The sequence below is a fragment of the Rhinatrema bivittatum genome, chromosome 4, assembly GCF_901001135.1.
Source record: "Rhinatrema bivittatum chromosome 4, aRhiBiv1.1, whole genome shotgun sequence".
NCBI lineage: Eukaryota > Metazoa > Chordata > Amphibia > Gymnophiona > Rhinatrematidae > Rhinatrema > Rhinatrema bivittatum.
In genome coordinates this window covers 404,755,982-404,782,729 of record NC_042618.1, presented here as the reverse complement: position 1 = coordinate 404,782,729, position 26,748 = coordinate 404,755,982, and the positions used below count along the sequence as shown (strand labels likewise).

At 45.9% G+C, this 26,748-nt stretch overlaps 1 protein-coding gene across 1 annotated transcript in view; it reads left to right on the top strand.

Moving 5' to 3' along the window:
• The window catches only part of FOXP1 (forkhead box P1), a 1,246,052-nt gene that overhangs the window by 836,985 nt on the left and 382,319 nt on the right, over positions 1-26,748 (top strand). Inside the window, 1 exon segment of the mRNA XM_029601088.1 lies at positions 15,061-15,242. Within this exon segment, the coding sequence (XP_029456948.1) occupies positions 15,072-15,242 (171 nt within the window). The 5' untranslated portion in view covers positions 15,061-15,071.

Below are 26,748 nucleotides of genomic sequence, written 5' to 3'. Positions count from 1 at the left end.
TATAAGGAAGGAAAAGTAAAGCCTATGGTAATGCAGAAGGAAGTATATTGGACAGACTAGATGGGCATTATGGTTCTTATCTGCCAACATATTCTAGGTTTCTGTGATAAAATTCATAGGCGATACATGTTGACTGTTTTGATGTTCATCCAGTTAGACTCAACAATGTTGCAGTTGCTGTCTGTGCCAAACCTTCTTATATCTATAAGAAAGTTTTATGTGCAAGTATGAGATATAACAGGAACATCAGGTTAACAAAATAATTCTTATACTCCTGAGTTTTGATTTACGGGGGAGGGGAGGTGTTGGAATTTGGTTTTGCTGTGAATTTACAATCTGGCTATACGGTATCTATAGATAAACCTGTGTAAGGGTATATAGACAGATGCATTTATTGACTAATCCCTGCACTTATTCAGTTGAAATTTTCATATTTGCCAACAATTATTTATCTAAAAATAACAAATCAGAGAGAGCAGACTAGGAACAATAAAAGCCTTTGAATATGTGACTAACTGATATGCTTACAGTGGGGCAGATTTTAATACTTACGCGCGGGCCTAGATTTGTGCGCGCAACCCGGCGTGCACAGATCTACGCCCGATTTTATAACATGTGCGCGCAGCTGCATATTAATTGGAGCGGCCTCGGAGGGAACTTTCCTTCCGCCCCCCCCCCCCAGCCCTACCTAAACCCCCCTTACCTTTGTTTTACAAGTTGCGCCTGCCTCTGGGCAGGCTTAGGTTGCGTGTGCCGGCCAAGTGCCGGCACGCGATGCCCCAGCCTGCCCCGGACCGTCCCCACCCCGCCCCTTTTTTCAAGCCCCAGGACATACGTGCGTCGCCGGGCCTATGCAAAATAGGATCGGCGCATATAACGCCAGTTGAAATTTCGCGCGTAGGGCTTTTAAAATCTGCCCCAGTATGCAGTTCCCTCCGAGGCCGCTCCAAATCGGAGCGGCCTCGGAGGGAACTTTCCTTCCGCCTCCCCCCCAGCCCTACCTAAACCCCCCTTACCTTTGTTTTACAAGTTGCGCCTGCCTCTGGGCAGGCTTAGGTTGCGTGTGCCGGCCAAGTGCCGGCACGCGATGCCCCAGCCTGCCCCGGACCGTCCCCACCCCGCCCCTTTTTTCAAGCCCCAGGACATACGCGCGTCCCGGGGCTTGCGTGCGTCGCCGGGCCTATGCAAAATAGGATCGGCGCATATAACCCCTTTCGCGCGTAGGGCTTTTAAAATCTGCCCAAGTATGTTTTACAGGACTGTGTGAGACCTTAAGGCCACTAGATTGTCCTTTGAATGTCAGAACCAATTTTTTTCTTGCATAAGAAGAGGAAAAATTGGATTAGGGTGGAGCATTTCAACTCTGGTCCTGGGGAGAGTGGGGAGAGCTCTAGCAATGGTTGTGGGTTCCAGGATATCCACAATGAATATTCAGTGGATCTATTTGCTTGGGGAGGATAACTTTCAAAAGCCATTTATCTATCTAAATACCATTTTGCCCAGCTAAATTGGCTGTCTGAAAATTGCCCAGCTAAGCATACACATGAGAATCAACAATTCATGTGTTTTTAGGTGGGTAATAACTAGGCCAGGGGTGGCCAATTCCAGTCTTCAAGAGCTATAAATAGGTCTGGTTTTCAGAATTTCCATAAAGAATGTGGATGAGATAGATTCACATATACTAGAGGCAGTGCGTGCAAATCTATATCATGCATATTTATTATGGTTATCCTGAAATCCAGGGCTGTTTGTGGCTTTTGAGGTCTGGAATTGACCACTCCTGAACTAGAAATTCCTTGGGCTGTGTCTAGGTCAGGAGAGGTAAATAACTTACACAGATTCTATATTCAAATCCGAAATCATTTTCTTCAAGGGAAAAGTATCTGCAGAAAAAGCAAATCTCTTTTCCCAGAATAATTTTTAAAGGGAAAGCATGCTCGTACTTTCCTTTGAAAATCAGTGCAAAGCTGGAGAGTAAAATTATCTGTGAGGTTTAAATCTATGCACCCAGTTTTGAAAATGATTCCCATGGTTTATCTAAGGATAAGGCTATTTTGCATCGTTTGGTTATCCTAGAAACCAGACTTGGTGGTCCTTGAGGACCAAAATCAAAGTTCCTTTATGACCAGGAGGGACGTGAACCCTTGGACCAACGGGAGGTTGATATGACCTTAAGAGATGGCTCCTCAGGTTCCCCCGTCGGGTGGCGAGGCGGAACAGAAGTTGGAACTGGCTGGATCCTCGCTGCCGGAGACTTAAGTGGACCTCTGAGAGGGCGATGAGGCGTGGAGTCAGAGCAAGGGCCAACTGGATCTTCGCCACTGGAAGCCCGCAGCCCCCCACCGGGAGGAGCCCGTAGGGACCCAGGCCGCTGGGACTTAGGTGGACCTTTGAGAGGTCGAAGAGGCGGGAGGTCGGTGCAAGGGCCAACTGGATCTTCGCCACTGGAAGCCTGTGGCCCCCCTGGGAGGAGTCCGTAGGGACCCGTGCCGCTGGGACTTAGGTGGGCCCTTGAAGGTGGATGGTCTGGAGGAAGTCCGATGTCGAGTACCAGAGGATCACCGCTTGCCAGTCCGAAGTTACACCCCGAGGAATCACTGAGAAGAAGCAGGAACCAGGAACCAAAGGCACCAGGAGACTCACCGGAGCGAGCAGACTCGTTGCCAAGTCAAGGAGTGGCTGAAGGAAGGCTCCTTATATACTTCCCCGTGCTTGGCCCATCAGGAGCAGGTGAGGGTAATTTAGGGGATGAGGCCCCTTTAAATCTTCTAAGGAGGCGCGGCCTCGCGCCTAGGAGCAGGGCGGCCATCTTGCTCTCGGGGACGCCTGCAGAGCGGCCTGACGCCGCGAAGAGAGGCCTGGGGGTGCTTCCCCGCCGGAAATCCCCGCGGAACCGCGCCAAGGAGCGGGGACGGGAGGAGGTGATTCCCGGCAGTTCCCTGATGCTGTCGCGGCGGCAGCGGCCCCTGATGCCGCGACTCTAGGTAGGGGGGCTCGGCCACGATCGCTCGCGGCCGGGAGGCACAACAGTTCCTGGATTAGGTTAGGCTTGCAAACAAAAGGTCTCATACAGCGACATCAATATGTCTCTTAAAAGAAACATATCACTTTTCTTTTCAAAATGACTCTTTGTACTGCCTGCGTACCCAAACATTGTTAGTATCATAAAATATGCCAAATGCTGCAGCTTGCAGGGTCGGATACCAACCTAAACAGTGGGCCAAGGAGATTGTTTGTTTGAGAAATGCTTCTAAGACATTAATTGTCCATTTTTATTGACAGATTTGGGGTTCAGGTAGGTGGGAGGCTTCCAGTATAGCCTGATAAGACCTTGGTAAGGATTGTATCTGCATGTGTACATGCCCAACGCTATTAGGGCATTCAATAGTATTTTTCTCGGAAGTTCTAAGAATCCTGGTATTGATAAATGTTCTTACGCCTCCCATTATCTGTTTATTTGACTGAAAATATGTGTTCCAAATAGTGTGAAGAAGATTTAGTAAATATATGGCCCATGTTAAAAAATATATATGAAATGGTTTGCCGATGGAAAAACTGTAGGGGAAAACTGTTTGGGGACCCTGTTACCAGAAAGTGGCAAAGCTCTCATAAGTGCAGGAATTTCCTTCCATTTATAATTTCAAATAAATAACTTTTCAACTTTAATCAAAGGCCAAAGAAATGGCAGAGTCGATGCGTACAGATGATCTTTGTATCGGCAAGGTAATAAACACATAATCAGTCCACTTACAACAATTGATTTTACCATTTATTCATTCCTTTCTCTCACTCTCCTCCCTTTTTTTCTCTCTCTCTCTCACCACCACCCCCCTCCAACCATCACAGAAGTAGAAATACATTTTCGCAATCTGTGTTTAGTTTAATTTACACATCCTTTCAAGACTAGGCCAAGTTCTTTAAGGGCATTTCTTCTGCTTCATGTAAATAATTGATCAGCCAAGTTAATTTACTTCTGCCTGACTTGGTAAACCTTCATTAAGTGCCCTGGAATTAGGATTGAACTTTCTGTTATCTTAGAAATCCTGGAAGTATGAAGACAAGCTCTTTTTTTTTTGTTTCACAACATTTCCATCAGCAGTGACAGTAAGGAAAAAAAAATATACTTCCACATTTTTTTTTGTCATTGGTCTGACACCCAATGGTCATATACTCATAAAAAGTTAATGCAGACTAGAAAATGTCATGTGTAAGGCTCAGTGAAAAATAACATTTTTTATTTCCCAAATGGTTCACTTAAAGTCACAAATTTGGGTAATTATAAACCATAGACCATTATGTCAGAATGTTTTTAATAATTGATTATGTTGTATTTTATGTATATGTTTACATTGTGACCCACCCTGGATTATTGTAAAGGAAGTGGCGGGATATAAAATGTTTTAAATAAATAAATAACAGATTTACATGAGGTCAGTGCCATGCAAAATAAGGACAGTGGCAACAAAAAAAAAAATGCTGGATCTGCAGTGATTTGCGAATATCCACAACAGTTTACAAATGTTTCACCGCAAATTTCCCAAGTAATCCAAAATATGGATCAAAAATTGCATTTATCAATTAAATAATGAAATATCGGCTTTAATCAATGTTACAGAAATCATCAAAATACAGAAATAATTTCTAAATCATCCAAAAATTATAAATATGACAATAAAATACATAAATTCAATAAATTTGTTAAATATCTTAAATTACATACTATATAAACACAAAAGGGCTCAAAAACACTAGACAAAAAAAAACAAAACAAACCAAAACATGAAAAACATACAAACAAAAAAACCCAATAAAATATAAAAACAAAAGGCCAAAAATAGTCCCAATTTAAAAGAACAAAAGGAATCCTCAAATCCATCAGTCTCAAGGGATCAGCATTATTCGCAGTTCTTAACACGTAATTACCCACAGATCTCTCTTATATTAGGTGGAAGCCTCATTCATAAAAGTAAAACAACGACCTTATTCAAAAAAAGTAAGCAGCAGTCATATTAACCCAACATGTTTTGCTCCATGCTTCTCACAGGACAAGCAGGATGGTAGTCCTCACATATGGGTGACATCACAGGATGGAGCCCAATCACGGAACACTTTTGTCAAAGTTTCTAGAACTTTGACTGGTACTTACTGGGCATGCCCAGCATGGCAGTAAACCTGCAGCCAGCAGGGGTCCCCCTTCAGTCTTCTTTTTTCTGCGCAGCAGTAGCCACGCGGGTTAAGGAGCTCCACAGAGAATCCTGACAGGAATTTTCCTCACGGATTTACTAAAAACTTTCATACCCCACAGGGGTCCCTCCGAATCTTTGACTCCGCGGTACTCCGGTAAGTTTTTACCCGTTTTCGGTCAATTCCCGTCGAGTTTGGCCCTCGCGTCCTATTGGCCGTCGACTGTACCGTGGCTACATTTTTCAAAGGCCATGGCGTCGGGGTTCCGTCTGTGCCCGGACTGTACTCGCATCATGTCCATAACAGACCCGCATAAAGTCTGTGTAATGTGTCTCGGGTGCGAGCATGATGTCCTGACTTGCACCAAATGTGCCTTAATGACACCAAAAGGTCGCAAGGCCAGAATGGAGAAAATGGAAGTTCTCTTCCGTTCTCAAACTCCGACGCTGTCTATTTGGGCAGGAGAGGGAGTGGAGTGCAGTGCAGTGGGGAGAAAGAGAGAGCCTCTGAGGTGGCACACATATTAGTCAACTATTTATACCACTGTAGAAGGGTCAACTAGTAACTCGAGGTGAGGTTTTGGTGGTGGTCTAGGGTTTGGGGGGCAGTATTATATGCACAGTCAGAGGTACAAACAGCACAGTACACATCATTGAAGATTTGATGTGATTTGGAGTGAGGAAAGATACACAAAGATGAGATTTGTACATTGTACTCTCGCCCTAGCTTGATAGCAGCTAGGGAGAGAGTACATCAAACTAGGTTGAGAGTACAGTGTACAAATCTCATCTTTGTGTACCTTTCCTCACTCCAAATCACATCAAATCTTCACTGATGTGTACTGTGCTGTTCGTACCTCTGACTGTGTATGCAAAACTGCCCCCCAAACCCTAGACCACCACCAAAACCTCACCTCTAGTTACTAGTTGACCCTCCTACAGTTGTATAAATAGTTGACTTATGAGAGCCTTATAAAGAGTCTCTCTCTCTCGCTCTCTCCCTTAGTGGCATCATGCACTGCCAAGAAAGTAGCTGGTGTTCTTTTGATGTGCTATGTTGCACACACTCAGTTAGAGTCTTAGACCCAAGAGTTCTAAAGGAACTTAAATAAGCAATTATAAAGCTACTAACAATAGTATATGACCTATCAAAAATAATCTTAGTGGCAGAGAAAGCACTTCATTTCTTATTCATATCCTCTAAGCACCTGCTGCTTGCCACTGTCTAACACAAGATGTTGGCTAAGACAACCATTTTGTCTGTCCCAGTTTGCTAGTTTTTGTATTCTAGCAGCACTGTGCCAGTAGATAACCTTTGGAATCTCTTGGGTTGACCATGTGCTTTCTAAAGAACAACCTATTATTCTGATAGTCAGAATAGCTTGTGCACTTCTGTACTTTACTACCAAGTATCCTTTCTTTTGTATCAAGACGGATGCTCAAGTGCCAATACTTAAGTACTTAAACAATGGTATGCTTTTTAATCAGTAAAGAAATCAGTAAAGATGAAGAGATGTAGATGAGCACAGATAGCTAACAGGCTCTAAATGAGGCTACCAAAAGCTGGGAGTATCCAGGCAACTGACTCTCCTCCCTTTACTCATCTATGTTTAAAAAGACTTTGCTTGTTCTGCATACAGCATGACATGCTAGACTGTCAGGGTTTTCTGTAGTGGGAATGGTTCACATTTCAGAATGCTACAGGAAAAATGCAGTCATGTTGCTTGTTCCTCCTGAGCAGGTGCAGTCATGCTGGACAGTAAAGTCCTGTGGGAGCCAAACCAAGGGAAGAAGAAAATACATAAATGTGGTTGCTCATATATCTGGAGGATGTGGTGGAAGCATGAAATGGCCCACCTTTTGAGGATATAGCTTCTTCCACATGTAGCTGGAGCCCTAATGCATTACCTGTTTTTCACCAATACTAGGTCCAGCTCACTATAAAAAGGAATATACCATGGCGCTAGTCTATTACCAACAATATCAGAGTTCAGAGATCTAAATATGCAAACAAAATATTTGTAAGTTATTGTTATGATTATGGACCTAATTTACTAAGGCTTTCCCCCCCATTATTTTCCTATGGGAGAAAGCTTTAGAAAATTGGTTATTTACTCCTTCAAAAAATACAAAGACTAGGGGGCACTGCATGAAGTTAGTAAGTAAGCACATTCAAAATAAACTGAAGAAAATTCTTTTTTACTCTATGTACAATTAAGTTCTGGAATTCATTGCCAGAGGATGTGGTTAAAGTAGTTAGCGTCACTGGGTTTAAAAAAGGTTTGAACAAGCTTGTAATGGAGAAGTCCGTAATCTGTTATTAACCAAGTAGACTTAATAGCCACTAGTTATCACTGCATGATAGCAGCATGTGATCTATTTATTGTTTGGGATCTTGCCAGGTACTTGTGACCTGGATTGGCCACTGTTAGAAGAATACTGGCTTGATAGATCCTCAGTCTGACCCTACTATCGGGCCGATTTGAAAAAGCCGGTGTGCACCAATCCCGGGAGATATGTGCGTGGCTGGGCTGTGCACGCCGCAGGCATTTTCAAACGTGCATGACCACGCACGTATCTCCTAGTATGCATGGAAGACCGGCTCACTAAAAAAAAGGAGCGTGGCATGGGCCGGCCAGGACAGCGTCATTAGGCACTGTCCAGATGAAGCACATGCCGGCAGCCGGCTGACGCGCACTACATACTACTGCTCCAGAGCGTAGATAAGTGTAGAAATAAAAACCTATTAGAGGAGGTTTAGAAGTCAGGGAGGAGAGGGTAAAAGGCCAGCAGGGTAAGTAGGGGTGTAGGACGTTCCCTCCCGGTCTGCTCCTGGGAACTGGGGAAAGGCCCAGTTCATCACTGCATGCACTTTATAAAATGACCTCCTCCCTTGCGTGCACCGATATATAATCGGGCTGCATGTGCGCTTGGGTAGCCGATTTTATAACATGCTTGTGTTGATGCCTGCATGTTATAAAATCGACGCATCCATATGCATGCGCCAGGACCCACGCGCACATGGACGCCCGCGTGTTTCTTTAAAAATTTACCTTTATGGCAGTTCCTATGTTCTATATCAGGTCTGAATGTGGGTTATTGAAGAGGCTAAGTTAAACATTCCTCTGGCTAGGGCAGAAATATTGATCACTCTGATGCAAGCTAACAAATCACAGAATGTTGTTGTGGCTGGCAACCAAAAATGTTGCATGTGGAATTTCCCCTTTTCTGTTCATATCTACATTAACTTTTTGGTGTTGTGCATTATGTCCACCGTTGGGGTGTCTCCTGTATTTCAAAGCAGATTATAGCAACCAGGTTCAATTACAGAAGTACAATTATGTTTTTTCCATTGATAAGCAAATTGAATTAGCCATTACATGTGGGGGATGTCATTCCGTGGCACTGAACAGACTCATCTCTCCAAGCTAATAGACATTTGAATTCTACCGAGCATGAGTGGGAATTCCTGCACTAGTGTTGCCTCATGAGCTTCCTCTGTCATTTTTTGTTCGATCACAAGCACAAATGTGTACCAGTCTCTCTTACAAATTTTTTCTTCATCTTCTTAAAACTTGTTAAATTCAATCTTTTTCTTCATGAATTCCATTAATAGTTGTCTCGCTGCCCCTGCAGCACCACACAACAGCATTTTTCACTACTACTACAAAAAAAGATTATTCTCAGGGCCCTGCCTACCTAACATGTCAGGCCAGAAGGAGGGGGATGGTGAATGGATTCACAAACTGCATCTGAGGAAAGGTGATGTCCCTCACTGACTGCCATGAGCTCTGCTACTGATGCTTCAGAACGGAACATGACCAGAAAAATTGATACACCTATGGATGGATATCCCCACGCTCCCAACTTTCTAGGATGATTCTCATTGAGGAACTGCATAAATCTCTTCAAAGTTTCAGTGGGTCCTCTTCCTGCAGTGCAGTGTCATCTGCCTCACTGGGGAAAGAGTTGAACAGGAGCTCCTCAAAGATTCCCTCTCAACTCTGGCCAAAGCCACAGGGTTGAATAATGTAAGTAGCCCTGCACTGAAGAAGAAGCGGCATCACTTGGAGCCATCTGAATCAAAGAAGCAAATACTCAAAGCGCAGTGCATTGGTATCATTACCGTCAACATGACCATCATAGGCGTCACCAACACAAGGTACATCAACACACCCGATGCATGATACATCAAAGCAGTTTTGAGATGCTTAATATCCATTCCACCAGTACACGATGCATGGTGCCCCAAAGCCCGTAAAATGTGCAGCCCATACTTCATCGATGTTCCTCAAGGCCTCCTCACACCACCCACCAGTGTATCTGGTACTCTGATGCATGACCCCACGATGCACATTTGCAATCCCAGCGCAGTTGACACTTGCATCAACACAACATCCTCACTCTGCACCAACTTCCTTGATGCAATTTACTATAGTTCTTCTAAAGCATCCAGATGTTCCACTCTATTGAAGATGTTGATGCATTAAACTCAAGGCCTTGCTCATCAAGCTGTTCTATTGATGCAGCTATATGCTGCCCATTCTAGATCTGTGACAGAAAGAGTCAGGTTATCTCTGCCCTCACCAATAACAAGAACTTTCACTCCTTCAAGGTCACTTGAGGAGGGTGACCTGGAGTGGCCTCTCCTCTCCACCGTTACTGCAGCAATTCCTCAGCTTGGAGTCCCAATCTCACCTATTGGCCTGAACATATCATCAGAACTCATAATTTGGGAATTCTGCATCATCACACTATCTAGTAACAGAGTTCAGTCGGTCAGTGGCAGTTGACCAGGGTGCATCTCCTCAAGGGCTACCAGAAGAACCTCTTGGTTCACCCTTTTTGTCATTGGAGTCCTGGATAAGTGAGCCCATGCCAATAGGTTCAAAGACTTTACAGGCATACCTTCTGACCCACTTCCAGATCCTACTGACCACATCTAACCCCCAAAGGACCTCACATATTCTAAATTTGTGGGAAAGATGGGAACGATGCTTGACATCCATATCTGTAAAAACAAAGACCCCCACTTTAGAATGTTTTAGTATGCTATGTTAGCTATAGGTTTCAAATGTATGATATGCAATTAGTCAAGAAAGAAATAAAACTAAACTACTTTTTCATATTCTGGACACCCCATTGGAACCAGTGTTTTTTCCAGTCCACAACATCCTCAATATATTGCAAATGAAAGTGTGAGAAATGCCTATTTCGGGCATCCCTATGACTAGAAAGCTTGACCTGAAATATAGAGTTCAGAAGTCCCTAGGATTTGGCGTTCTTCAGCTGCCACACTAGTCAGTAGTAGTCTAATTTGCTATGAAAAAAGCTAAAAAGACAAGAATTCACTCAAACTCACCTCCAGGGAAGGATCATAGTCTGTTTGACAACTTTGGCAAGAATGTCTTTCAGAGCTCCATGCTTACAACTCACATCACTATCCACCAGTTCTATATGGTGCAATACCTTTTCGACTGTATCCAGAGACTTAACACATTTTGCAGGTGGTAGTTATTATCTCCAACTGCTTTTAGATCTGTATATGAGTCTTTCGACTCTGTTTCACATACCTCCTCAGCTTTAGTATGGGCCCAACATATGGCATGGCTGAGAGTGAGCAGCATGCATGAAGTTATTCACTAGAAGTTGGCAGACCTCTTTGTCTACTGAAATTAAAGATCGGAAAGTAGCAGTGTAATGTCTTTCGACAGCTCTGGAGCAGCCCTTACTTCGAGATGTTCTTTTTTTCATATAAGTATCCATTCTACCATAGATGGCCTTGCTGCTCTTTTCAACATTACTTCCCACCGCCTCATTTGGTCAGGGCTGGTGGAAGCATTAGGCAGGGTAGGTAGTGGCCTAGGGTGCCGGAAGTGGGGCAGCAGAGTGCTGGTAAGGATGGACGAGACAAGAAGTGGCACGGGTGAGGCACGGAGCTGGAAGGTATTTTCCGTTTTTGGGAATTTATTTCTTTGAGGTGTTGGGGTCATTTTTCGTGTGGGATGAGAGAGATCATGTGACGACATGATGTGACAACATCATGGCCTAGGTGACTGGACACCCTTCTACCAGCACTACATTCTGTCCAGTGTGAAGAGCCACTTCTGGCCAAACCTTGACATTAGGAACGCCATCAGATGAAATCGACTCAACAGGCCCAACCTAACCTGGGCACAGTTTTTGATTACTCAATACAATCCTTGTACCTCAGTTCTGGTAAGGCAGAAGAATCCAGACCTTCTTAGAAATGTGGCTTCATATAGTCAAGGATCTCTAGCTCCTCAAGATTGTGCAGTCTGGATACTGTTTGAATTTCTTCTGGCTACCATCCGTCCTGCATTGAGAGCTCTCAATCCAAATCTGTTTCATATGCCACAGCTCTGCCTAGAAGTCCAGTCATTTCTTCAACAGCAAGCAATAGAGATAATTCCTGCATCCCAACATGAGCCATTCTTTTACTCTTGATATTTCCTCATCCTCAAGAAATCAGGAGGATTGAGACCCATTCTGTATTTGAGGCACTTTAACAAATACCCGCTGTGAGAGAAACCCAAAATGAATTCCTTCAGCAAGATCCTTCCTTACATTCAGAAGGATGAATAGATGTGTTCCCTGGACCTAAAGGATGCATATACTCACATACCCCTCCATCTTTCCCTCCCATTGGTATTACCTTCATTTCAAAGTGGATTCGTCTCTCTACCAGTCCAAGGTACTCCTGTTTGGCTTATCGGCAGCTCTGAGAGTCTTCATGAAATTCCTCCAGTGGTCGCGGTACATCTGTGTCATCAGGGAAAACAAGCTTTTCCTAGCTGGACATCTGGATAATCACAGCAAGTTCCTGGGAGGAAGTACTCCATTCCCTGCAAGAGAAAATATTTCTTCTACAATGCTTGGTCTTTCTAGTCAATTTTAAGAAATCGAATCTACGCCATATTCAGAGGCTCAAGTTCATTGGAGCTTGGATAGACTATTTACAGCAGAGAGCATTTCTACCTTCAGAATGAGAAAACATCACGAGATCACTCATTGACAAACAGTGGCAGATTCCCGAAGAAGACTGGCCCGGGGATTCACCGCCCTGGTCGGCCCAGGACACATCACGTGGTCTGCCGAGCGCGGCTCCGTCACGGCCGCGCAAGGCAGACCACGTGACTGGAACGACCGGCCCACCGGGGGATGCCCGATCTCCCGATAGGCCAATCCGCTCCTGTTCACAAACTACCATCCTCTCCATGCTCAACAGCCAGAGTGCTTCTGGTTGTCTTATGACATGTGGCACCAACCATCCATGTAGTCCCACTGATCTGCCTCCACATGCATTACCTTTAATGGGGGCTACATTCTCAATGAGATCAGCTAACTCAACCACTATCGACTGTGGTATGGATCACAGAAGACATGAAACGAGAATTGTAGTGATAGTTACACTCCCTAGTTCTCCAGGAAGGAGCTCCTCTTTGAACACTCCCCCATCAAGTAACACTAGCCATGATGCTTCCACTAAAGGATGGACAGCTCACAAGGATCCTTTTAAACCCAGGACACCTGGTCTCTCGAGGAAAGCTGATTTCAGATCAACCTTAAAAGCAATAAGATACATTCTGTTAGCATTTGCACACCTTCTTCAGGGAAAAAGCAACCTGGTTTAAACTGACAACCAAGTTGCCATGTTCTTTTTTTTTATTTATTCTTTATAAAAGTTTTTTACATCTTTTAAGAAGACTTGATTTAAGAAATCAAAAATAATCATATCAATATATGATTCAACACAAGAAACAATATTCCAGTACTTAACCAAACCACATTACAGGGACAAGTCGCCATGTTCTATGTCAACAAACAGGGAGGCACAGGATCATGGCCTCTCTGCCAGAGAGCAGAGTAGCCAGAGCTTGGATTGGGCAGACAGAGCTGTCCTACAAACCACCTATCTTCCGTGGATTTCCAGCATGCTGGCAGATCATCTCAATAGAGTGTTTCATCCACACGCGTGGTCTCTACAGCATTCAGAAGCCAATAGACTATTCAGCTTATGAGGTCTGTCATCAATGGAGCTGTCTGCCTCAGAAGAAAACAAGAAACTAAATCAATTTTGCTCAGTTCTACCCAGCAACATCAGACTAGCTCAGGACTCAAGATGAAAGGACGCTGTATCATCCTAACCTCCAAGCTATCAACCTAACAATTTGGATATTGAGTGCTTGGTAATTGTGGACCTTGATTTACCTACAGAAATTGTAGACATATTAGTCTCATCTAGAAAGCCATCAACTAGGAAAAATGATGCCTTCATCACCATGTTGTGCCAACAGAACACTTTGGACCTGTTTTCTTGCAAACCTAAGCATTTCCTAAAGTACTTACTCCACCTTTCTGATTCCAATCTCGCAATATCTTTAGTGCCTGTACATTTCAGTGCCATGGCAGCATACCATGTTCTGGTAGACAGTAAACCAAATGCTGCCCATTCATTAATATCTAGATTCATAAAAGGTCTATTGTGTGTCTCAGATACAAAAACTGCCAGTTCCATGGGACTTAAATATTATCCTTTCTCAACTTATGGAGGCTCTTTTCGAACTATTGGAGTCAGCTTTCTCTCAAGTTCTTGTCATGAAAAATACTGTTCCTTGTAGCAGTCACATGAGCCAGAAAAGTCGGTGAACTCCAAGCTTTCGTTTACTATCCACCATACGTGCAATTCTTCCACAACAGGGTGGTCCTTTGTACTGACCCGAAGTTTCTGCCGAAGGTCATCTCTGTTTTTCATTTCAATCAATCCATCATACTGCCTACTTTCTTTTCAAGCCCTCATGTGCATGAAGGAGAAAAACCCTTCATACTTTGGACTACAAAAGGGACTTGGCATATTACAAGAAACTAACTCAGCCACTTTGTCAATTTTCTCAATTGTTTGTGTAATAAGACACTAACAGAATAGACGTACCAGTCGCCAAGCATACTTTGCCTAATTGGATAGCCTAATGAATTCAACACCTTAGTAGGACTGCAAAATGTAGTCACTTATCAAAGCTCATCAAGTGAGAGCTATAATTTCTTCTGTTGCTCATCTACAAGAAGTGCCTCTCAAGGACATCTACAAACTTGCAACATGGTCATCTGTGTGACAACCTATCAAGGACTGTAAATTTGGACAAGCAGTTTTGTGTAACCTGTTCTCACAGTAGCCTGCTCTCCACAGTGGGGTCTGGGTTGCTTATTCAATAAATGCTCTGGGACAACCCTCAGCTTGGGACTCCCCACATGTAATAGCTAATTCCGCCCTGCTTACTGACAGAAAAACAAGTTTGCTTACTATAAACAGTGTTTTCCATAGATAGGATGAATTAGCCATAGAATGCCTGCCAGTCTGTCTGGAAAGTCGACTACATAGCTGGAAGTAGCTCTGATATAGACTGAGGAGGCTCACAAAGCAATGCCTATGTGGGAAATCCTGCACATGCTCAGTAGAGCTCAAAGCTGTACTAGCTTGGAGAAATGAGTTTGTCTGGTGCTGCCAGATGAAATCATACTCATGTAATGGCTAATTCATTCTGCTATCTACAGAAAACACGGTTAACAGTAAGCAAACTTGCTTTCTGCATTCTTTAGAAAATATTTGCTTCTGAGGGTGGGTGGGGGAAACACTGAGGAAATGATGGCTGATGTTTAGATCTGAAATTTGCTTCTGAAATTATAGCTGATCAAACAGATAAATATAAATGGGCAGGCCCAGCCATTAATGCAAGATAATTTATGGAACAATTCCAGTTCACAGTTCTGGCAGGATTTAAAACAGTCCCTGTTTTCTTGTTAGGACAACAGTTTTAACAGCTGATTATTTTCTCTCTCTTTCTAATTCTTATTTCAGGGTTTTGAGTCATGATGCAAGAATCTGGAACTGAGTTAAAAAGCAATGGTTCGGCCATTCAGAATGGAGCGAGCAGCACTAACCATTTATTAGAGTGCAGCTTGCGGGAAGCAAGATCCAACGGCGAAACGCCTTCAGCTGAAGCTGCTGCTGCTGACCTGACACATCTCCAGCATCAGCAGGTACTGCGGCTGCAAGCCCTGCAAACTCACAATAAAAAGATAAAATACACTCAAAAAAACAGTTCCATGCAGCTGCAGTGGAATGTGACATTTCAGCTTTATTGTACATTCTGGCTTTCGGCATTGACAAGACGAAAGTCAGCCTCCATTGAGGTCACTGGATACAGTGCACAGTTGTAAACCTGCAGAGCCTGCTTTAATGTTTGACTTGTAGAGCCTTGTCATTTGCAAAGAAAGTGCATTTGCTGCATTCAGGGTTGTTATTTTTTAAATATTGTATGCAACAGTTTGAATGCTGTTCAGAATATCCATCACCAGAAAAATATACCCGGTGAAAGAGGGTAGGAGATAAGAAATTGAAAAAAGGCATTATGCATTTTGGAGCTGAGCAAAACAACGGGGTTAAGCAGTTGTTATTTAACTCTATTTTTTTGTACGTATTTTCTGCTCAGTGTACCAGTTTTAAGTTCAGAAATGACCTGAGCACTAAAAAAAAAAAATAATAAACATATGAAAGAGCTAATTTTGCTCTCTCTGAAAACATTGCCCATGATCTTTTGAACACTGGAAGAAATGCAAAGTACACAGATACATTTTAGCCATGGACTTTGTACCTATTTTCAAAGGGAAAGTTTTATCTTTGAAAATTGCTTAAAAAAATATGGGGTAGATTTTGAAAAACTGCGCGATCGCGTACTTTTGTTTGCGCAGCAGGCGCAAACAAAAGTACGCTGGATTTTATAAGATACGCGCGTAGCCGCGCGTATCTTCTAAAATCCTGGATCGGCGCGCGCAAGGCTGCCGATTTTGGGCAGCCGGCGCGCGCCGAGCCGCGCAGCCTGCCTCCGTTCCCTCCGAGGCCGCTCCGATTTCGCAGCGGCCTCGGAGGGAACGCTCTTTCGCCCTCCTCTCACCTTCCCCTCCCTTCCTCTACCTAACCCACCCCCCTGGCCCTATCTAAACCCCCCTCCTACCTTTATCCATGGATTTACGCCTCCCGGAGGGAGATGTAAATCCACGCGCGCCAGCGGGCTGCTGGCGCGCCGAGACCGGACCCGGGTGCGGTTCCGGAGGGCACGGCCACGCCCCCGGAATGCCCCGGCCCGAAACCACGCCCCCGGACCCACCCCCGAAACGCCGCGCCCCGCCCCCAAAACGCCGCGTCATTTGGCCCCGCCCCCGACACGCCCCCTTCCGAAAACCCCGGGACCTACGCGCATCCCGGGGTTCTGCGCGCGCCGGCGGCCTATGGAAAATAGGCGCGCCGGCGCGCAAGGCCCTGCTCGCGTAAATCCAGGCGGATTTACGCAAGCAGGGCTTTGAAAATCCGCCCGTATATGCACAAATCTGCACCTCCTTTTTGTGCAAGTACCTTTTCTGGTTAAACATTGTTTCTGATAATACCTAGGAATATGTGTATAATTTATCCCACACATAGGGCACACAGCATTCACAGACCCCCATTTCCATGAGTAAAGCACTATTTTATCCATGAAAATGGCTTTGAAAATTATGCTTTAAGAGAGTAGTTTTCAAAGGAACTTCTGGGGGGTAAAGTATTGCTTTGCCTGAAGAAATAGCCCTTTAGAAAATTGTGTGACTAATATGCATGTAAAATTATGCGCATATGTATGTTTTACTTTATTTATTAAAAATGTTTTCTAATCCATGATAATCAAACAAATATTTCTATGCGGATTACAATTAACAACATCATACAATATTACATGAACACAGCAGGGCAACACAAAAACAAAATATCTTAAAAATAGCCAGTAAAATAAAGCTGAATAGAATAAAATAAGAAAGACAATAAAGTAAGTGCATACTTTTATGCACAAAAGGCCCGATTTTAAAAGGTCTGTGCACGTAAAAAATGGAGGTTACACATGCGGCTGAGCCTTGCGCTCGCCATGTGCATTTTAGAACAGGCTCGGTCACACATATAACCCCCGGGACGTGCAGAAGTGCCGAGCTCTGCAAAAGGGGCGGGCTAGAGGTGTGGTCTGGATGGGGCAGGCCGGGACAGAGCCATTAGCCACTGTCCCGGGGAAGTGCGCAGAGGTTACTTCTGCTCCGGAGGAGTATAGTAAGTTACGAAACAAAAAAAAAAAGTGAGTATTTAGGAAGGGGTTAGGGGTCAGAGAGGAGAGGAGAGGGGAAAGGGTAGGAAGGTTAGTTAGGGGTGTAGGGAAGTTCCCTCACTGGGAGGGAACTAGGGAAGCCCTACTCGTGTCACTGCGTGTTGCCTTTTAAAATCCCCCCCCCCCCCACCATGCGCGGAGGCCACCCGTCCGTACATGCGCATGCGGACATTAACATCTAGCACGCATGTATGTGCTGGAAAAGTATTTCATAACATGCATGCGCCGACATGTGCATGTTATAAAATCAGCGCGTCCATGTGTGCGCGCTGGGAACCACGAGCACATGGACACATACACTGGGAACCATGCGCACATGGATGCAAATGCTCCTTATAAAATCGGCCCCAAAGGGAAGGGTGTTCAGGAAATGGAAACTGGGCAGGGTTGGGACTTTGATTTTGAGATGTTTCACACTATCGAGGTTTATTTGTTCTTCTCTGTTCCATTTCTTCAATAAAGAAGTTTTACCATAAAAGTATGCATGTAGATTCTGCAAAACTGTGCATAATGAGTAATAAGAACATAAGACTTGCCATACTGGGTCAGACCAAAGGTCCATCAAGCCCGGTATCCTGTTTCCAACAGTGGCAAACCAGGTCACAAGTACCTGGCAGAATCCCCAAGGGGTAGATAAATTCCAAGCTGTTTATCCCAAGAATAAGTAGTGAGTTTCTGCAACTGTACCTTAATAATAGTTTTAACAGAATAAATTTCAGTGAATTTTTTTCTTAAGTCTGCTTTGAAAATTGGTGTAACCTTTTTGCATATTTACCAGCTAATTTATGCATGATGTTACAGAATTACCCCCTATGGGCAGATTTTCAAAGCCCTACGCGCGCCGGGCCTATTTGCAAAAGGCCTGGCGGAGTGCGTAAAGCCCTGGAACGTCCGTATCTCCCAGGGCTTGAAAAAAGGGGCGGGGCAGGACCGAGGCCTCCGGCACAGCAGCCATGTGCTGCTGCTGTGCTGGGGGAATAGCATGCCAGCAGCTGGCTGGTGCACGCAAGTTACGCTTGCCAGAGGCAGGCGTAACTTACAAAATAAAGGTGGGGGGGGGGGGATTTAGGTAGGGCTGGGAGGCGGGTTAGATAGGGGAAGGGAGGGGTAGGTGGGGGGGGCTGAAGGAAAATTCCTTCCGAGGCCTCGGAAGGAACGGGGAAAGTCATTGGGGCTCCCCTAGGGCTCCGCGCGCGCAAGGTGCACTAGTGTGCACCCCCTTGCATGCGCCAACCCCGGATTTTATAACATATGCCCGGCTGTACATGCATGTTATAAAATTGGGTGTACATCTGTGCGCGCCGGGTAGCATGAACAAATGTAGACCATGCGCGTAGGCTTTAAAATCGGGCCTTATATACCTAAATTGCATCAAGGCCAGTGCAAGGCCATTAGACATACTAGGTGAACCTTTAGTCTTGTGCTCCCCTCCCTACCACCAATAAACTTTCAGACCCATTGGCTATCCTCCTCCCACCCCTGAGATTTCAATAAACTCAACAATCATGTCAACACTACCACACCTCCCAGAGCAATCCTGTAAAAAGGAAAATTGGTTCTTACCTGCTAATTTTCGTTCCTGTAGTACCAAGGATCAGTCCAGACCGCTAGGTTGTGTCTCCCTTCCAGCAGATGGAGTCAGAGCAAAAACTGAAAAGGCACCCTCTCTTAACTTGGTGTGCCACCTGCGATCCTTCAGTATTATCCATACCATAGCAGAATAACAAATGTGTTGGGGGGAGGGAGGGGAGGGTGGGTCTCCTTTGGTACCAAACACTTTTATTGAAGCAGTGGGGCAATGACGTTTTTATGCTCTTCAAATCACAATGTAGAGGCACACATTTGCTTGTATCAATGGCTCATACTGTTTATTTCTCATACTTCTTCTGCTTTACTAATAAAAATGATTAAAATAAAAAAAAAAAAAGAATAACAAATGTGAGGATAAAACCCCAAACGTGGCCGTTTCTGCTCGCTGGAGAATATTTGGGGGTTGCTGGAGTAGCCCAATTGAACTTTGTACCTCAATTCAGCTGTCAGCTGTTAATTCTTTTGGAATCTCTCGACTGCGGCTATTTCCTGTATCCGGGTACCGACGCTGCCGACGGTGACGTCAGGAGGAGGAGCCGGGTAGGAATAAAATCGAGCCTACGCCGGTGGGAAGTCGCCATTTCTGCTCGCTGGAGAATATTTGGGGGTTGCTGGAGTAGCCCAATTGAACTTTGTACCTCAATTCAGCTGTCAGCTGTTAATTCTTTTGGAATCTCTCAACTGCGGCTATTTCCTGTATCCGGGTACCGACGCTGCCGACGGTGACGTCAGGAGGAGGAGCCGGGTAGGAATAAAATCGAGCCTACGCCGGTGGGAAGTCGCCATTTCTGCTCGCTGGAGAATATTTGGGGGTTGCTGGAGTAGTCCAATTGAACTTTGTACCTCAATTCAGCTGTCAGCTGTTAATTCTTTTGGAATCTCTCGACTGCGGCTATTTCCTGTATCCGGGTACCGACGCTGCCGACGGTGACGTCAGGAGGAGGAGCCGGGTAGGAATAAAATCGAGCCTATGCCGGCGCGACGCCGCCGGCGCGACATCTAAGCCGCGCGCGTCCAAGGGGCGCGCGACTTAGCCCAGCTTTGCCCGGATTTGATCGATTTGAGTAGGAAACACTAACGACCAGAGCGGCCCTAGAGACAATCAGCTAAGTATAAAATATTGTTGTCCGTTTGGAAATCGCTCCCGTTTAGGTTCAACTTCGCCATGCCACATACCAAGAGGAAGGCGAAGTTGAGAGATAATGTGACTGTATCAACGCCTAATAAATTACTTCAGCCTAAAATAGTGGAGTGTTTCCAGTTAGTAACCACATTAACTCCAGTGAGGGCCGCTAATGTCTCAGACCAGGAGCAGGTGCTGACCCATTTGGCCACAGAAATATCTCTAACTCCTGGAGCCCCTGAGAGACCAGACCCACCCTCTATGAAACCGGATGGAAGTCAATCCATATCTCCAGACTCCACAAAAAACTCTGTTGATGATATGAATTTATCTAAATTGTCTGAAATAGACTTTCGGAATATGAATAATGTTAAAGATAATATATCCGTGATAATAGAGGGAGAAGTGGGGAACCCTGAACAGAGTAGAGAAAAGGGGAGTGCATTAGGTATTGAGGGCATCTCTTTAATTGTGCCCCAGAAGTTTACGATAGAAGAACTGGGTATAATGATGGTAAATATGCAGAAGTCTATAAATACCCTTACGGTAACGGTTCAGGATGCGATTAAGAAAGATATCAATACACAAGAAAAAATTGAAAAATTGGAGGAAAAAGTGGTAACATTTGATAAAAAATTCGGGGATATTCATAATGTTCAGTTAAATTTGGTTAAATCGGTTGAGGAATATGAGGGGAGAATTGAAATGCTGGAAAATCAGAATAGAAGATTAAATCTTAGGTTCTTGAATTTCCCCAAAACACATTTATCTATGTCATTAGATTTGATTAATAGTTATCTAAAGAATATACTTAAGTATTCGGAAAATTCATTACCAATAATTACAAAATCTTATTATTTACAACAACAAACATCAGAGGAGGAAAAAAAAGAGGAAAGTAAAATAGATTTAAACTTGACTGATTTTTTAGAAAAATCTTTCGAATCAAAAATTGATAAAAGGGCAACTCTATTGGTGCAATTCTCTTCCTCTTTGGAAAGAGATTTGGTATTAAAAACTCATTTTAAACATCAAAAGAGTGATTTTTATGGATATCCCGTACAAATTTTTCCAGATGTTGTTCGCACAACACAGTTGCACAGGAAGAAGTTTATTGAGATGCGGGCTGAAGCTTTGCAAAAAGGATTACAATTTAATCTAAAATACCCATGCAAATGTTTTGTTAAATATGGGGACAATAGATATGTCTTCAATTCCCCAGAAAAACTTAGGTTATTTCTGGATGCACGCTCCTGATATCTAAGGAACTGACAGGGGGGGAATGTAAAGATAAATGTGGATAGACAACATAGTTTCTTTGTGGAATTTTCCTTAAATTAGCTCCAATATAATACTAGCTGTATTTGTTATCTAGTTTTTCTTTGTATTTTCCTATAGGATGGTACCATCCTATAGATATTATTCTGTCTGTAATAAAATGAAATGCAATTAAAAATAAAATTTAAAAAAAAACAAAAACCCCCAAACGTAAAAACCAATGTATAAAACCAATGGCTACATCAAATTGTTCGGCCAACCGAAAGAAACCGTAAAACGAAGAACATATGTACAAGGAAGTCACCTTCCTATGCCACGCAAATGGTCATTACGGTAAATAATTCTGCAGAGTCAAAAATCACTATAGGTACTGGACTCTCCAAGCTCCAAGGGCGGGCATCTGGACTGATCCTTGGTACTATAGGAACAAAACTTAGCTGGTAAGAACCAATTTTCCTTTCCCTGTACGTACCAGGATCAGTCCAGACCGCTGGGATGTACCCAAGCTGCCCTAATTGGGGTGGGACCTGGAGAGTCCCGCGAGAAGAATGCTACTGCCAAAGCAGTCGACATCCGGATCCCAAACGTCCACATGGTAATGCCTAGCAAAGGTATGCAACAATTTCCAAGTGGCTGCTCCTCAAATCTCTGTGGCGAGACAAACTGGCTCTCTGCCCAAGAAGCCGCCTGAGATCTGGTGGAATGCGCCTTCAAACCTTCCAGTATTGTGCGGCTGAGACAGATATAAGTGGAGGTAATGGCCTCCTTCAACCACCTAGCAACAGTAGCTTTGGACGCCTTCTGACCCTTCTTAGGGCCACTCCATAAGACAAACAAATGATCAGACAACCAAAAAGTGTTGGTCACCTTTAGATAGCGAAGGAGAACCCACCGCACATCCAAGTTATGCAGATCCCTATCCGCAGGAGAATGAGGATCCAAATTCGGGAAAGAAGGCAACTCTACCATCTGATTCAAATGAAAGCCTGACATCACCTTTGGCAGAAAAGAAGGCACTGTTCGTAGAGATACTCCTGATTCCGAAATACGGAGATACGGTTCCCAACACGACAATGCTTGAAGCTCCGAGACCTGCCTTGTGGAGGTGATCACCACCAGGAAAACCATTTTGAGAGTCAGATCCTTCAATGTGGCTCACTTGAGAGGCTCAAATGGAAGACCACACAAGCCACGGAGAACCAAATTTAAACTCCACGAAGGACAGATCTTTCTGACCGGAGGATTCAAGTGTTTAGCCCCCTTCAAAAAACGGGACACATCCGGATGAGCTGCCAGTGAAAAACCATCAACCTTGCCCCGCAGACACCCCAGGGCCACGACCTGCACCCTGAGAGAACTGCAAGCCAATCCTTTCTTCAGGCCATCCTGCAAAAGGCTAGAATATGAGCCACCGAGGCCCGACATGGGGACACATTCAACCCGCAGCACCAAAAGTCAAAAACCCTCCAGACTCAAACATAGGCCAGTGAAGTGGACGACTTCTGTGCTTGCAGGAGGGTAGAGATAACCGAATCAAAATACCCCCTCTTTCTCAACTGTCTCCTCTCATAAGCCAGGCCGCTAGACAAAAGCGATCCGCGCGATCGAAAAATACTGGACCTTGCCGAAGAAGATTCGGAAGATGATTGATACGAACCGGACCGTTGATCGCCAAGTTGATCAGATCTGCAAACCACGGCCGTTGGGGCCACTCCGGAGCTACAAGGATGACTGACCCTACGTGTGCTTCTGTCTGACGCAAGACCTTGCCCACTAGTGGCCAGGGTGGAAACACGTACAGCAGAACGTACAGCAGAACGTTGCGAGGCCACGGAAGGATGAGGGCATTCACCCCTTCCGACCCGTGATCTCTCCAATGACTGAAAAACCAAGCCGCCTTTGCATTTCTCTGAGTCACCATCAAGTCCAGGTGAGGAACACCCCAATGATGAGTGAGTAGCTGGAAGCCTGCCTCGGACAGCTCCCACTTGCCAGGATCCAGATGCTGGCGACTGAGAAAATCCGCCTGAACGTTGTCTATCCCGGCTATATGTGAGGCCGCCAGCCGGACTAGATGTCGCTCTGCCCAGGTCATGAGGCGGTCGGCCTCCAAGGCCACTAGCCGGCTCTTGGTTCCTCCCTGACGGTTGATGTAGGCCATGGTCGTTGCGTTGTCCGACAAACTCATACCGACCATTGATTGACCAGAGTGAGAAAGACGCGTAATGCTAGGCGCAACGCCCTGGTCTCCAATCGATTGATGGACCATGTCGCCTGTTAAGTCGTCCATTGGCCCTGAGTGGTCTTGGACTGGCAGACCGCTCCCCAGCCAGAGAGGCTGGCATCCATCATCACGATCACCCACTGTGGTTCCTCCAGGTCCATCCCCCATTGCAAGTGGGTCGGAATCAACCACCAATCGAGACTGGACCTGGCGGGTTCCAAGAGGGGCAACTGTAGTTTGAACTCCTCCGACTTCAGATCCCAACGAGAAAGCAACGCCCTCTGTAAGGGTCTCATATGCGCAAACGCCCAGGGAACTAATTCCAGAGTAGACGCCATGGAACCAAGTACTTGCAAATAATCCCACACTCGGGGAAGTGCCGACGTATTTGCGCCAGTAACTTGATCATCCTCTCGTGGGTGAGGAAGATCTTGCCGACTGATGTATGGAACCGTGCGCCTAAGAAGTTCAGGCCCTGAGACAGGATCAATTGGCTCTTGGCAAAGTTGACCACCCAACCAAGAGATTGGAGTCGGAGCAAAACTGTGAGTACCGCGATCCGACAGAAGTGTTCCAATTTTGCCTGTATGAGCCAATCGTCCAGGTAGGGGTGAACTAAGATCCCCTCCCGCCTGAGAGCTGCTGCTACCACCACCATCACCTTGGTGAAGACTTGCGGAGCCGTCGCCAACCCGAACGGGAGCACTTGGAACTGATAATGTTCCCCCAAAACCATGAACCGGAGGAATCTCTGGTGATGCTCACAGATCCCTAGGTGAAGATACGCCTCTGTTAGGTCCAAAGAGGTCAAATATTCTCCTGAGTGGAAGGCCGCAATGACCGAGCAGAGAGTCTCCATGCGGAACCGAGGTACCCAAAGAGCCTGGTTGAACTTCTTCAAGTCCAAAATCGGACGAAAGGATCCCTCCTTTGGGACCACAAAATAGATTGAGTACCTGCCAGACCTGTGCTCTTCCAGAGGGACCGGCACTATGGCTCCCAGGGATTTCAATCGATCCAGGGTTTGACTTACCACTTCTTGCTTGGCTCGAGACCCGCAGGGCGACACCAGGAACAGATCCTGTAACGGGCGGGCAAAATCCAACTCGTAGCCGCTTTCAGTTATACTGAGGACCCACTGGTCTGACGTAATCTTGACCCACTCCTCTAGAAATAGTGAGAGGCGGCCGCCCACCACTGGAACCGGAGAGAGGGTCTGCACACCTTCATTGGACGGCTTTCCCCTCCGCGGCTCCCTGAGAGCCCTCATCACGGAAGAGCCTGCGGCTGCAAAAGAAAGTAGGCCAAGACTGAGACCTCTGAGTCTGTTGACGGGCGGGAAAGGCGGGAACCCTAGCCTGCCGAAATCTGCGCTGTCCCCGAAACCAAGGACACGCCAAACCAAAGGTTCTGGAGGACCTGGGCTTATCCTCTGGCAACGTATACACTTTGTTCTTTCCCAGAGACTTGATGAGAGCCTCCAGCTCATCCCCAAACAACAATTTCCCTTTAAAAGGAAGATTTTCCCAACTGGGTCTTGGAAGAAACGTCAGCCGACCAGTTTCGAAGCCAAAGAAGACTCCTGGCTGAGACTGCCGTAGCCATTTTACGCGAAAAACCCCGGAGCAAATCATATAAAGCATCCGCAGTGTAAGACACCGCGGATTCCATCCTATTCGCCTGGTCAGCCTCATCCAGAGGCAGCTCCTGAGAGGTGAGCATTTGTTGTACTCACTCAAGGGTTGCTCGCTGCATGAGGCTACTGCAGACAGCTGCCTGAACACACAGTGCTGACACCTCACAGATCCGTTTGAGAAGAACCTCAAGTCTCCCATCCTACAAATCTTTAAGAGCAGTCGCCCCAGTCACGGGAATGGTCGTCCTCTTAGTGATAGCGGAGACTGACGCGTCCACCTTGGGGATCCTGAGAATGTCCAAGGACTCATCGGGCAACGGGTAGAGTCTTTCCATCGCCCTCCCCACCCGCAGGGTCGCCTCAGGAGATTCCCACTCCCGGGTCACTAGCTGCATGAGCATCGGGCGAAAGGGAAATATTTTGGGAGGGGCCTGCAGCCCCTAAAGGACCCGATTCCCCTTGACAGGTTCCGTGCTGGGTTGCGGGGCCTCAACATCCAGCTCCGCCAGGACATGAGGGATCAAAGGATCCAGCTCCTCCCGCCTAAATAAGCAGAAAACACGGGGATCGTCCCCCTCTACCGGGGTGGATTCAGCGACATCCCCGTCTGGATTTGGGATGAGCCGGTCCCGGGAAGGATCCACGGGACTAGGATCCAGAGCCCTCGCAGGGGCCGAAGGAACATTGGGAGCTGCGGCCCGTTTAGCGACCTTTGCAGGTGGAGGCTCAGTATTCTGCTGCTGTGCCTCGGCCTCCAAGAAGGCCTTGTGCATCAACAATATAAATTTTGATTTAAAAAAGCACCTGTTCCTTTAAGGGTTCCGCTGGGGGAGGGAGGGCAGGGTTCGGAGGGGGAGGGACCGAGTTCGGGGGAGAGGTGGGCCTCGGACCATGCGGCCTAACAGGGCTTAAACTGGGTGGAGAAAGCAGGGAAGGAGGGGACTCCCCTCCCCCTGCAGGAAGACAGGGGACGGACAAAATGGCCGCCGTTCCCGCTCGATCCGGGAACGGGGCCGCCCGTGATCGAGAGCGCCAGTCGGACCTTCATGCCAAAATCACCACGGAATCCTCCCCTGACGGGCCTTTCCCCTCGGGGAGGCAGCCGGCCCACACGCCATCGCGAGAAAAACGCAGCCCCGAGCCACCACATGCGGAACACGAAAACCCCCGCGGCATCCCAGCGGCTCCCAAAACAGCCCGGAGGTTAAGGAAATAAAATTATTTAAAGTTTTTTAAAGACAGTGAGAACCGCCAAAAAATTCGGCCTTGCGGAGCTCTGGGAACTTAAGAGTGCTAAGCTCACCCGAGGAATGCAACGTCTCGGGATGCAGGGGGGAGGGACTGGCCCACCGGTTAATCCCCCACTCACCAGAGTAGACCGTGCCTCTGGGGATTTGGCTATCGGGGCGTCCAGCCTCAGCCGTACCTCTAGCAAGGCTGCAGCTGCCTTGGGAGGAGAACACTGTCTTCACTAGCAAAAATGAAAACTAAAAATTTTTCTTTTTTTTTTT